At 49.7% G+C, this 11,949-nt stretch overlaps 2 protein-coding genes across 3 annotated transcripts; one reads left to right on the top strand and one right to left on the bottom strand.

Annotated features, from left to right (window-relative positions):
• Positions 1 to 6,014: 6,014 nt before the first annotated feature.
• Positions 6,015 to 7,109, top strand: zgc:195170 (uncharacterized protein LOC100170800 homolog). Of its 2 annotated transcripts, none has more exons than XM_067433971.1 (4): positions 6,015 to 6,320; positions 6,500 to 6,566; positions 6,672 to 6,802; positions 6,921 to 7,109. In XM_067433971.1, the coding sequence occupies exons 1-4, from the start codon at positions 6,100 to 6,102 to the stop codon at positions 7,084 to 7,086; spliced, it is 585 nt and encodes a 194-aa protein (XP_067290072.1). In that variant the 5' UTR covers positions 6,015 to 6,099; the 3' UTR covers positions 7,087 to 7,109. The 2 variants fall into 2 exon arrangements, with proteins under 2 accessions (XP_067290072.1, XP_067290070.1); XM_067433969.1 differs by having other exon boundaries at positions 6,651 to 6,802.
• A 618-nt stretch (positions 7,110 to 7,727) lies between these two features.
• LOC137062968 (uncharacterized) lies at positions 7,728 to 11,458 on the bottom strand. The gene is made up of 11 exons (XM_067433935.1): positions 10,982 to 11,458; positions 10,373 to 10,532; positions 10,111 to 10,285; positions 9,742 to 10,018; positions 9,486 to 9,663; positions 9,312 to 9,388; positions 8,998 to 9,184; positions 8,628 to 8,873; positions 8,283 to 8,454; positions 8,034 to 8,182; positions 7,728 to 7,936 (listed from the first exon to the last, which is right to left on the bottom strand). Exons 1-11 carry the CDS (start codon positions 11,240 to 11,242, stop codon positions 7,752 to 7,754), a joined length of 2,067 nt encoding a protein of 688 aa, XP_067290036.1. The 5' UTR covers positions 11,243 to 11,458; the 3' UTR covers positions 7,728 to 7,751.
• Positions 11,459 to 11,949: the final 491 nt, after the last annotated feature.

The raw sequence follows: 11,949 nt of genomic DNA, 5'->3' as shown, positions 1-11,949 counted from the left end.
GCTCATGCCACGCCACGCGGGTATAAATGAGACACAGGTGATTGCATCAAATTATCTTTTTTGCTGAGGAGCCGAGTAGGTAGACTGGCGCCCCGGCAGGGACAGAGGACATGGCGACGGGACGTGGCGTCTCCGTTCCCTCCTTCAGGGAACGAGGGTTACATACGTAACCGAGACGTTCCCATTCAGTCGGTCACTCTCGACGCCACGTCGGAGTACCGACGAATAGGAATCCCTACCAAAGCGCCATGGACTCTGCCCCCTTCCAGTGCCCTGTGTGAGCCTCCTGAGCTCTCTTACCTGATGAGACGGGGCTCACACCGAGAAGTCCATCACTGCTGTTCCGCATGACCCGCTCAGTGACTATTGGATAACACTGGGAAAGCGTGCCCAATGGGGGGCCGCTGCGGAACCACATCATACCACGGGAGTTATGTGGGGACCGAGCTAAGCCGTAGCCCGCCGCCGTGAGGGGGGCTCCATCCCTAAAAAGGAGGGCTCTCCCAAGGGAAAGACACGGGCTTCCGAGAGGAGCAACCGTGGAAAAAGTGTGGGATCCCCGTAGGGTCACTCACATGGCCCCAGCCAATTACCGGTTCTCCAGGATTCAGCGGTAAGGGGCCTGATGCCGGACGCTCCGCCACGCCCGGCACCGAGGGCGGTGGAGGACTCACAGAGATTGCTTCTGGGGAATTAAGCGCCAAGGCGCAGCAAGCCGACAAGAGCCGGGCCTCTCAGTGCTTCTACCCGTTTGAGGTGAGAACACAGGAGGAGACCGGCTCTACACGTAGGCTATAAAACCTAGCGAACGTGTTAGGTGTCGCCCAGCCCGCAGCTCTACAGATGTCTGACAGCGAGGCGCCACGTGCCAGCGCCCAGGAGGATGCAACACTTCTAGTAGAGTGTGCTCGCAGCCTGAGCGGGCAGGGCACGCCTTGTGCCTGATAAGCCAAGGTGATGGCATCCACTATCCAGTGGGCCATCCTCTGCTTGGAGACAGCCTTTCCCTTCTGCTGGCCTCCGTGACAGACAAAGAGCTGATCTGAGGTCCTGAAGCTTTGGGTTCTGTCCACGTAGATCCGCAGAGCGCGGACGGGACAGAGCAAAGCTAGGGCTGGGTCTGCCTCCTCCAGGGGCAGCGCTTGCAGGTTCACCACCTGGTCCCTGAAGGGAGTGGTGGGAACCTTGGGCACGTAGCCAGGCCGGGGTCTCAGTACCAAGTGGGTGTCACCCGGCCCGAACTCCAGGCACGATTCGTCGACCGAAAATGCCTGCAGGTCCCCCACCCTCTTGATGGAGGCCAATGCAGCCAACAAGAAAATTTTCATGGACAGAATCTTCAGCTCTGCTGACTGCAAAGGCTCAAATGGGGCATTCTGCAGTGCTCGGAGCACCAGAGCAAGATCCCAAGAGGGTATGGAGGGAGGACGAGGAGGATTTAACCGTCTCGCCCCCCTAAGGAACCTGCCGACCAGGTCGTGCTTCCCCACCGACTTACCCTCTACATGGTCATGATGGGCAGAAATAGCAGCAACGTAAACCTTGAGGGTGGAGGGCGACAGCCTCCGCTCCAACCCCTGCTGCAGGAAGGAAAGCACTGACGCGATCGAACATCTTCGGGGGTCCTCCCGGCGGAGAGAACACCAATCGACGAACAGGTTCCACTTCAAGGCATAGGCCCGTCTCGTAGACGGTGCTCTAGCTGAAGTGATGGTGTTAACTACCTCTTGAGGTAAGTCACCTAGAACCTCCGCGTCCCGTCCAGGGACCAGACATGAAGTTTCCAGAGGTCTGGACGCGGGTGCCAGAGGGTGCCCCGTCTCTGAGTTAGAAGATCCTTCCTCAGAGGAATCGGCCAAGGAGGGGCTGTCGCCAGGAGCATGAGTTCTGGGAACCAAGTCCGGTGGGGCCAATACGGGGCCACCAACAGGACCTGCTCCTTGTCCTCCCTGACCTTGCACAGTGTCTGTGCAAGTAGGCTCACTGGGGGAAACGCATATTTGCGTAGGCCCTGGGGCCAGCTGTGCGCAAGTGCATCCGTGCCGAGTGTGCCCTCGGTCAGCGAATAAAACCACTGGCAGTGGGACGTTTCTGGGGAGGCGAACAGGTCGACCTGTGCAACCCCGAACTGAACCCAGATCAGCCGGACCACCTGGGGGTGGAGCCGCCATTCTCCCGGAAGCGCAGCTCGTGACAGCTCGTCGGCCGCCCGGTTGCGCACCCCAGGGACATGAATGGCCCGAAGCGACCTCAGACACTTCTGACTCCAGAGGAGGAGATGGCGGGCAAGTTGCGACATGCGACGTGAGCGTAGACCACCTTGACGGTTGATGTACGCAACGGTCGCCGTGTTGTCCGTACGGACCAGTACATCTTTGCCCCGTAACCGGCCCTTGAGTCGGCTCAGTGCACGATGTACTGCTAGCAACTCGAGGCAATTGATATGCCACTGCAGGTGCGGGCCCGTCCAAACCCCTGACACTGCATGCCCGTTGTACGTGGCACCCCAGCCCATGGACGAGGCATCCGTGAAGACCACAGCATGCCTGGATACCTGTTCCAACGGCACTCCGGCCCGAAGGAACCCGGGATCTGACCACGGGCTGAAGGTTTTGCGGCAGGACGGAGTGATGCTCACCCGATACGTGCCGCGTGTCCACGCCCATCTCGGGACTCGGCCGTGAAGCCAATGCTGAAGCGGTCTCATATGAAGCAGGCCGAGCGGTGTTACTGCCGCCGCAGCCGCCATATGCCCCAGGAGCCTCTGAAAATGTTTCAGTGGAACCGCCATCCTGCCCTGAAACGTGTTCAGGCAGTTCAGCATCGACTGGACGCGCTCCTTCGTGAGACGCGCAGTCCGCTTAATCGAATCCAACTCCATACCGAGAAAAGAGATCCTCTGCACGGGGGCGAGTTTGCTCTTTTCCCAGTTGATCTGAAGACCCAACTGGCTGAGGTGTCTGAGCACCAAGTCCCTGTGTTCGCACAACTGCTCCCGGGACTGTGCAAGGATGAGCCAGTCGTCGAGATAGTTTAGGATGCGAACGCCCTGTTCTCTCATGGGCACAAGGGACCCCTCCGTGACTTTCGTAAAGACACGGGGGGACAGGGCCAGCCCGAAGGGTAGGACTTTGTACTGATATGCTCGCCCCTCGAACGCAAAGCGCAGGAACGGCCTGTGTCTGGGGAGAATCGAGACATGAAAGTACGCGTCCTTCAGGTCGATCGCTGCAAACCAATTTTGGGGACGGATGCACTCGAAAATGCGTTTCTGCGTGAGCATCTTGAACGGTAGCTTGTGAAGGCTCCGGTTCAGTACTCGCAGGTCCAAGATTGGCCGTAACCCACCGGTTTTCTTGGGTACAATGAAGTACGGGCTGTAGAAGCCTGTCCTCATATCGGCTGGAGGGACCGGCTCTATCGCGTCCTTCGCCAGTAGGACTGCGAATTCCGCACGCAGGACACGGACGTCTGCAGCTTTCACCGAAGTGAAGCGGACGCCCGTGAACCTGGGGGGACGCCGGGCGAACTGAATCGCATAGCCGAGCCTGATGGTCCGAAGGAGCCAGCGAGACGGACTGGGAAGCTCTAACCAGGCTCGCAGAGACCGAACAAGCGGGATCATCGGGACCACCGGCGTACCCACCGAGGGGCAGCGAGGTGGAATACAGGCACCGGTCTGGGGCGGCTGTCTCGTGGAGGCGGCCCGCAGAGAGGTGTGAGTGTGCCGTGCGACACCTACCTGATTCCACGGCTGGGCAGAGGGTCCGCACGGAGTTTGTGGGGTGTCCGTGCATCGTCCGCTGCTGCCCACTGGCGACACAGGAGGAGGATGAGAGTGGTCCGGCGTTTGACCGGCCACAACTCTCCGAGCCCCCTGGGGACCCGGAGATGAAGGAAACTGCTCTTTTATTGAAAATTTGGGAACAGAAACAAAACGGAACACAAGATTCTCCACCCGGCCCTCCTCCGGGGGAAGGAGCGGTGCGGTCACCGTCTCCCGGAGAGCAGTCCTCCTCATCTCCGGGTCGCCCGTCTCAGGACCGCTTCCCCTTGCCTTTGCCCCTCTTCGGGGCTGCCTGGACGGGCGGGACGGCCGGCTTGCGCCCGGCTCCACGACGCCGCTTGGGTGGAGGCTGCTGCTGCGACGCGGGAGCGGAGGCCGACGCAGACGGCCGCCCTCGGCGACAAGCTGGCTGAGGCGCTGCCGGCGGCGGGGTGGAGGCAGCAGCTGACCGCCGCGGCATGATGTGACTGATGGCCTCAGTCTGCTTCTGTGCGGCCGAGAACTGCTGGGCGAAGTTCTGCACCGCGTCGCCGAAGAGGCCAGTCTGGGACACGGGGGCATTAAGGAACCTGATCTTGTCGGTATCCCTCATGTCCGCCAGACACAGCCAGAGATGGCGCTCCTGGACCACCATAGTGGACATCGCACGTCCCACGGCACGCGCCGTAACCTTCGTCGCACGAAGCGCGAGGTCCGTCGTCGCCCTCAGCTCTTGTAGAACCGCGGGATCGTGACCACCCTCGTGCAGGTCCTTCAGTGCCTGGGCCTGATGAACCTGCAACAACGCCATAGCGTGTAGGGCGGAACCTGCCTCTCCACAAGCCTGGTAGGCCTTCCCGATCAGATCGGAGGAGTACCTACAGGCCCGGGAGGGGAGACACGGGTTCCCCCTTGATGTGAAGTTAGGGCACAGTTGCATAGCAACGGCCCGTTCCACGGGAGGAACCTGCGTGTAACCCTTTGCAGGTCCGCCATCAAGGGTGGTGAGGGAGGAGGACCCACTGGGCCGGTTTCGGGCAGTTAAAGGTGCCGTCCACGACCTAGTGAGCTCCTCGTGCACCTCCGGGAAGAAAGGAACCGGGGTGGGGCGCTGATAACCAGCACGGGCCACCCCGAGAAACCAATCGTCCAACCTCGACGGCTCGGGACACGGTGGAGGGTTCCACACGAGCCCGACCCTCTCGGTGGCCCGGGAAAGCATGGCCATCATCTCCAGATCGGTATCGGGCACAGCGGGTCTTCCCGAAGGAGCCCCCTGCGCCGACACATCATCTCCAGACAACTCTGACCCTCCCTCCGATGCAGCGATGGACATTTCGTCATCGCGGGGAGCCCCGAAGGATACGGGTGGTGCGCATCTCGAGGACGGCCCACCTCATTCCAACGGCAGCTCTACTGGCTGCGGAGCGCGGGAGGAGTGAGGATTCCCCGCGGGTTGGTTCCCTGGAGGAAGCGCGCTCACCGTCACCCTCAAATCGGCCGCGCTACTACCGGAAGTAACCCTCTGTGGAGGGTTAGATCGCGGCAGAGGCACGGGGACTCCGCCTTTTGCAAGACGGAGCCGCGACCGCAACTCTGAGATGGTCATGTTCCCGCAGTAAGAACATGAGTCATCCATCAGCGCTGCCTCAGCGTGCTGCACGCCCAAACACGAGATACAGCGCTGATGACCATCCCGCGGTGAAATGAACCCACCCTACCCAGAAACACACAGATAGAATGTCATCTTTAAAAAGACGCAAGCTCTATCTGTGTTGCTCTTTTAGAATGATGCTCTCCTTGGTGCTGAAACACGCAGGGGGTGGGGCCGCGGCGACACAGACAGGAATGTAGTGCAGCCTGTCGTGCGCGCTCTCTCTCACAGGACGCTTTCAACAGCCGTGAGAACGGCTTTTTAGCGCTCTCCACCTAGCGCACCGTACACTGCATGAAAAGTGGGATTTTCGTCAGTAAGCAGCACTGTAGATTGTCGTGGAAGATCAGGTTTACGACTGTACACGGCAGTTTGCAGGCGACACCGAAAACTGCCGTGAATTGTCAGAAATTGACGTGGGCCTTGCTTGGCAGTTGTCCCCCCCAAGACCCCCCTTCCCTTAACTCCAGGGGAGGCTTTAAAGGGTCATGAAACCCCCCTGCTGCAGCGGGTTTTTTTCACACCTTCGATTTGAAAAGGTTTCCAAAAAGGGGCGTGGTCGACTGCGAAAGGTGGGATGGGTATTGTTTGGAAAGAGGGAAAGGTTTGCATAAATAGGGGAGTGTCATTAGGCGCATTCAAATTAGCTAATTTGCAAACCGGCAATGCACAGACACAGATGACCGACATGGATAGCGACAGCAGCAGTTACAGCGGTTCTGAGAGTTGTCTGGAAGTGGAAGACTTCTCCCCACCAGATTCACCTGAATCGCACTGTGAGCAGATTGATGACAGCGCAGGTCCAATGCCTTATCAGTTCGAACCTTTGGACACGCACATACATACAAGTGAAAGTGAAGACGAACCTGATGAAGCGCCAATAGAAGTCATCTCGCACTGGTATGTTTTTGTACCATTATTTATATAAAGTAGAACATGTATTTACCAAATTGACAGTTTATCTTGCACTTGAACGCCGGAAGTGGCGTTTTAGTGGAAACTAAATTCTACCTCAGAACTGAATTCTATCTCGCTTTGCAAAGTTATATAAAAATGCTTATATTGTAATTTTATAACAGGTGTTCTTGTGGTAACTGCTCCAGGCTCAGTCCCGCGGAGAATGTATGCTGTAAAGACATAACACAGGTAAAATCCTACTTCAACTTAGTTTCCGAAGAGGAAAAGTCATCTTTATGTTTGAGCCTCTACTAAGTAATTTCTGTCAATCAGGTAATGCACAGATGTGCACAGGTGGATGGTGTCGCCTGTATAACGGACCACCCAGGTTTTGAGCCTGTCGCTCTAAACCCATACGTTCTGCAGGCAGTGTATGGCACATTTCGGCAGTTTTTTGGGGAGATGACGAACCCAACCCTCAACAGGTCAGTTTTGCAAAAAATATCACATGACTGTAGTTTGTTCACACAGAATGTTTAACAGGGCATTGATTCCTATATGGACACAACATACAGTATTACTAAATTTAAATGTAATTCACAGTGCTTACAGACACCTGGCATACAGGAATTTTGTCCGCTGGTGCTGGGGCTACTTGGGCAGACACATCAGAGTTGTCATACCCTCCTGTGCAGTCACCCGCATCAGACAGCAGTTTCCAGAACAAAATGAAAACTACATTGGTTTCTTACCACCTCCTCTTCAGTAGATTTTAAAGTGTTGTATATACAAAACGTGTATTGTATAAAATGTATATTTTTAATAAAAATCGTTATATTGATGCAAAACCTAATTTGTCCTTTAATTTGCCTAATGACTTTGTGTCCTCATGTCTGACCATACACTGATTGTTGCACACACAAACATGTGAATTACCCATTTATAATACAACTGTAAATGTCTTATATCAGTAACAAAGAGGTCCTAATGCAACTACATTACAAATACATTATCAAAACTAATGACGGTTCATCAACACCCCCTTCGTAAATGTAAATATGGTATTACAGTGTTGAATAGGGTCGTTAATAGCCCATCTGACTTACGTGAGGGATTATCAGAATACCTGAATGGATAGAGACTAACAAGCATCAGTACACTTTAGCATTACAACGGTCAAGCTGAAATGTGTGAACAGCAAGGACAATTCAGTGTGGGAGTCTGAACATCTAAAATGCAAAGTCCAGATCTGTTAAATTTTCAATCATTTATTATATTATGTGGTTTTACAAGCATGTTTAACTTACATCTTTAGACACATTTCTAAAACAATGGTAATGGTGTACTATCAATGTACATGCTCATTCCAGTAAATAACCTGTTCTCTTGAGTGCTAACAGTCAAAAAAAAATTAGTGCACAAATGGTCTCTTCTCTATTCCGTATAGTCCATAGACTTAAAGCGAGATGTGTGCAGTGCCACAGCCTCCCACTTTTCAGGTCTGGTAAATTGTGTGCACAGGGGATCTGGAACATCCACTTCTTTGAGCTTTTCTTGGAACTGCTGGGGCTGCTCCAATACGCAGTCAAAAAGTAGCTCCATCAGACGCTGTACGTACCCTGCAGAGTACAATGAAAGTAGTGTTGAAATTAACACGTTCTATATAAAATTGCCTCATACGCAACACTATGAATAGAAATAAAATGCAACAATAACCATATGTAGGACTTGTCTTTAGCGGCCTCACTGTGCATTCCCCCTTTTTGTAGCGAGGATACTGTATGTGCCACCTAAGTTGTCCGGCTTCAGTAGTGGCCTGTTTTCTTTCACTGTTCTCATTATAGTGCATGGCTGCCAGTTGGGATCTAAGATAAGAATATATATTAATACAGTAAATCACCTCCCACTTTAGCAATATTTAGTGTTATTTACTCATGGACACTGACTAAACAATTGAGAATGTACCTGCACAACATTCCCAAATAAGAGAATGCCACACTCTTTGGAACAAACCGGATGAGTAAACTGTGAAACGACTCCAGTGATGAAGTCTGGTAGTCACCACTTAGGTTTTGTAAGTCCCTAAGCAGTTTTGGAGCCAGGATGACATCACAGAGCTTTTCACATGCAGCTGTACCTAATGAGAAAATAGTACAGTCAATATACATGCCATAAAATAGAGATGATAATTTAAAGAAAATAAATGTCCACTATCAGATTGCAAATATAGCTGTTTCATATTTTAACATTCAAACTGTTACACAAAAACAGACTGATACTTTATAAAAGTATGTATGTGGTTATCATTACTTGGTTTTAGCCACTGCCTTGCTTGATCTCCCACAAGTGGTTGATGGAGGCAGTTTGGAAATTCGCCATCATGCTCATGGATGTTCTGCACGTGGTTGGCAACAGATTTCCATTTAGCAACTATTTCTCTGCCCGCAGAAGAACTTGCTCCACACCAGTAAAGGTGGTTCACAATGCTCTTCTTCCATGCACCAACTTCTCTGCAAGTTCTTGTCTTCGCAAGTTGGTCAATTTTCTTAGCAACACCTTTGAAAAAAAAAAATATAAATATATATATATATATGTGTGTATGTATGTATGTATACAGATATTATTTTACAACATACTACATCTACTACATATCTGGAAACTAAGCTCTTAAGAAACACACCTTTCGCCATGTGCCATGCATCGAACTTGTGCACAACATCAGGCCTGTTCTCTTTGAGGAACTTCATGACTGCAGGATGCCGATCCGTGACAATCGTGTGAACTCGGACCCCTCTATGCTCCAGCTGTCTCAGGCATCGTTGTAACCCCTCCTTTTCCATGCGTTGGCTGTTGCCAACAACATTACTCTAAAAAAATACAACATTATAATATTTCGAATTATGGATTAATCAAAATGGTTTCTCAGAATAATAAATAAAAAACAAAAAACAACAACATACAAGCCACTGAATTATGTTAGTAAATTAATAATACCTGAATTAGCTGAATGTCCAATATCCGGTTTTTTTGAAGGTCCATCAGTGTGTAGGTGCCATATTTGGCACTGTGCCCTGAAAAATTAAGCAATGAAAATCAATATCATGAGTTGCTTAGGTTGTAAAATATTAAACCCATCATACCATTATATTTTTAATAAGTTGCACATACCGGGAGAGTCTGCTCGCATGTCACCACCCAAAACGGTGTCCCCACTGTTTATGGCCTCTGAAGTAACTGTACTTTGGTGTACATTCCACAGCCAGTTTATTGTGGGTAAAAGTAAATTACGCTGGTGTTTTACAAAGGTTGTGTGACTAATTCCTGCTATGTTGAATGCCTGCAAGAACTAAACACAACAAAAGATGAGTTAGTCATACTAAAGCTGGCACAGAGAATTCATGGGTGTGTAAAGAAAAAATCTTGCCTTTTCCACAAGCAAGAAGGATGCGCCACTAAAAATTACAGCTGCAGAAAGCTGGATATTTCCTGCTGGTATGTTTGTGACATAAGGCTGACTTGTCCAAGTTTTCTGATGCTCACAGTGAGTGCAAACCTGGTCAACGCACAGAAGTGTTCCCACCGTCCTAAGATGTGTAGTACAGCTTCTTGTGCACACCGGGCACTTCCTGAAGAGCTCAATGAGGTTCTCTTCATACACAATGAATTTTCTCATTTTATGTGGAGGAGTTTCAACCACTGTGCTGAAACAAAGTAAACAAAAACAGGAAAACGAATTAATCTCTGTGCCAATTTGTAAAGCTAGAATGCAAATCCAAACGTCCACATAACTCACCTCTCATTGTAGATACTGTGGTTAGTCACTTCTGGATAAAAAGTGTTATCCTCTGTAGACTCTCTTCTACACCTTTTGACGGGTGTTGAATAAGCTAGGGGGCCTTCCTCGAATGATGTGCTTGACGTGGTAGTGCTGCAACTAACATGTTTCACATGTTGCTTTGTTTGTATGCCTAATGATTTGGAAAAGAAAGTAACTGTATTTAATTTCAAACAACAACTAAAGGGAGCACAAACAAATAAGAAATTTGGATTCTTACTCTTGCTTCTTCGCTCAGGTTTCCAGGAATATTGTGTAGATACATGCTTAGTCGGCGAATAAACATCCGTTTGGCACGTCGCATCTTTTGTGAATATTTCTGTCTGGCACCCAACCTCGCGACACAAGGGCTTAGAGGAAAACTGCATCTGATTTACAACCTAAAAAAAGTACAACGCGCAAGCGTTATATTCACAATACGATTAACCACTGAAGGAAAATAAATATCTGTTGCTGGTTAACGTTAGCATTGTGCACCTAATGAATGACCAATTCACACCACACAGGAAAAACACCTAAGTTACATTCAAGTTGCCCGCTGGATTTAAAATTATATTAAAATAAATAAAATAAAAGTAATACGTTTACGCTGGCCAAACAGACACAAACAAACACTAATTGAACATGTTTGTTCGGTCGGGGGGAAACAAAAACCGAGCAACACCAAAATACGCAACGCACTAACGTATTTTTCGGTTGTTGTTTTTCTCTGCGGTGTGAAGTTCAACAATAGCATTTTTTCGGCAATGAACTCTGAGTTCACACTGTGCTAAAATGCTATTAAACATGCGAATACACAAAAATAAAGAATATGTTTGCAAACACTTACCACCGTTTTGGAGATGGGAATTGGCACAGCGTCTTCCTTTAAAATGAGGCGATTAGCAAAGCCGGATTCCAACTGTCCTTGATTTACAAAGTTGTCCGGTGCAAAATGTTTGCAGCAAACATACATTCCGCTTGTTTTCTTCTGCGGCCACAGCAGACCAACTGCCCTCGCCCAAACTTCAGCTCTGGTCGCGTCACGGGGAAACAAAAACAACTCTTTTTGGTTGTCGCACAGAGGAAACAAGCACTTACGACGACCCATGTTTCAACTCTGAGGATGGACAACTGGAAGACGAACATGTTGCTGACAGAAGTTACTGTCTCATCTCGTGCATATTAACTAAGTTATATTTTATGCATACTAGAGCGCAGTGATTGGATTGAATAACTTTATGTCATGAATATATGTCGAGAAACGGCCGACGTCAGCATGTGCCCACCAGCCCATACATGGACCGAATTGCCCGTGCTGACGTCAGATTCCGTGACGTTGCTCCGACTAAACTTTTCAAACCGGAAGACAGAAATCGCTCTGAAAAATGCAAAAATAAATATGTTTCACTTATGAATTAGAATAATGAATACCTTTAGTTTTTTCAATGATGTGCAATCTATACATATCTGTTTATATCTCAAAAAAAGTGTTTTGGGGTTTCATGACCCTTTAACATGTAAATGAACATGCTGTGAGCTATACAAATGCAAATCAGGGCAGCAGGAGTTTTAACCCATGTGACATTTTTCTAAAAGGTATGAACTTCCTTCTAAGAAAATCTCTTAGATAGATCAGGCTCAGTATAGCCTAATTGTAAAATCTTAAACTTAAGCTTGAATTTATATATTTGATGAAAGTATTCTAGATTATTTATTGTGTGTCATTTGCAATCAGTCCCCGTGAATTCAGTGCGACTCGCAATTTTGACCAATCACCGCAACTTTTACCAATCATTGCGGTCTCCTGCTAATAAG

Source organism: Pseudorasbora parva, chromosome 23, assembly GCF_024679245.1.
Source record: "Pseudorasbora parva isolate DD20220531a chromosome 23, ASM2467924v1, whole genome shotgun sequence".
NCBI classification, from domain to species: domain Eukaryota; kingdom Metazoa; phylum Chordata; class Actinopteri; order Cypriniformes; family Gobionidae; genus Pseudorasbora; species Pseudorasbora parva.
This window is presented reverse-complemented; position numbering and strand designations above follow the sequence as displayed.

Coding starts and splice junctions, on each gene's coding strand:
- zgc:195170 (XM_067433969.1), top strand. CDS start 6,100: ATGACCGACATGGATAGCGACAGCAGCAGTTACAGCGGTTCTGAGAGT. Junction 6,567..6,650: donor GCTGTAAAGACATAACACAG/GTAAAATCCTAC, acceptor TCTGTCAATCAG/GTAATGCACAGATGTGCACA. Junction 6,803..6,920: donor ACGAACCCAACCCTCAACAG/GTCAGTTTTGCA, acceptor TGTAATTCACAG/TGCTTACAGACACCTGGCAT.
- LOC137062968 (XM_067433935.1), bottom strand. CDS start 11,242: ATGGGTCGTCGTAAGTGCTTGTTTCCTCTGTGCGACAACCAAAAAGAG. Junction 8,874..8,997: donor TGCATGGCACATGGCGAAAG/GTGTGTTTCTTA, acceptor TTTTTTTCAAAG/GTGTTGCTAAGAAAATTGAC. Junction 7,937..8,033: donor AAAGACAAGTCCTACATATG/GTTATTGTTGCA, acceptor TGTACTCTGCAG/GGTACGTACAGCGTCTGATG.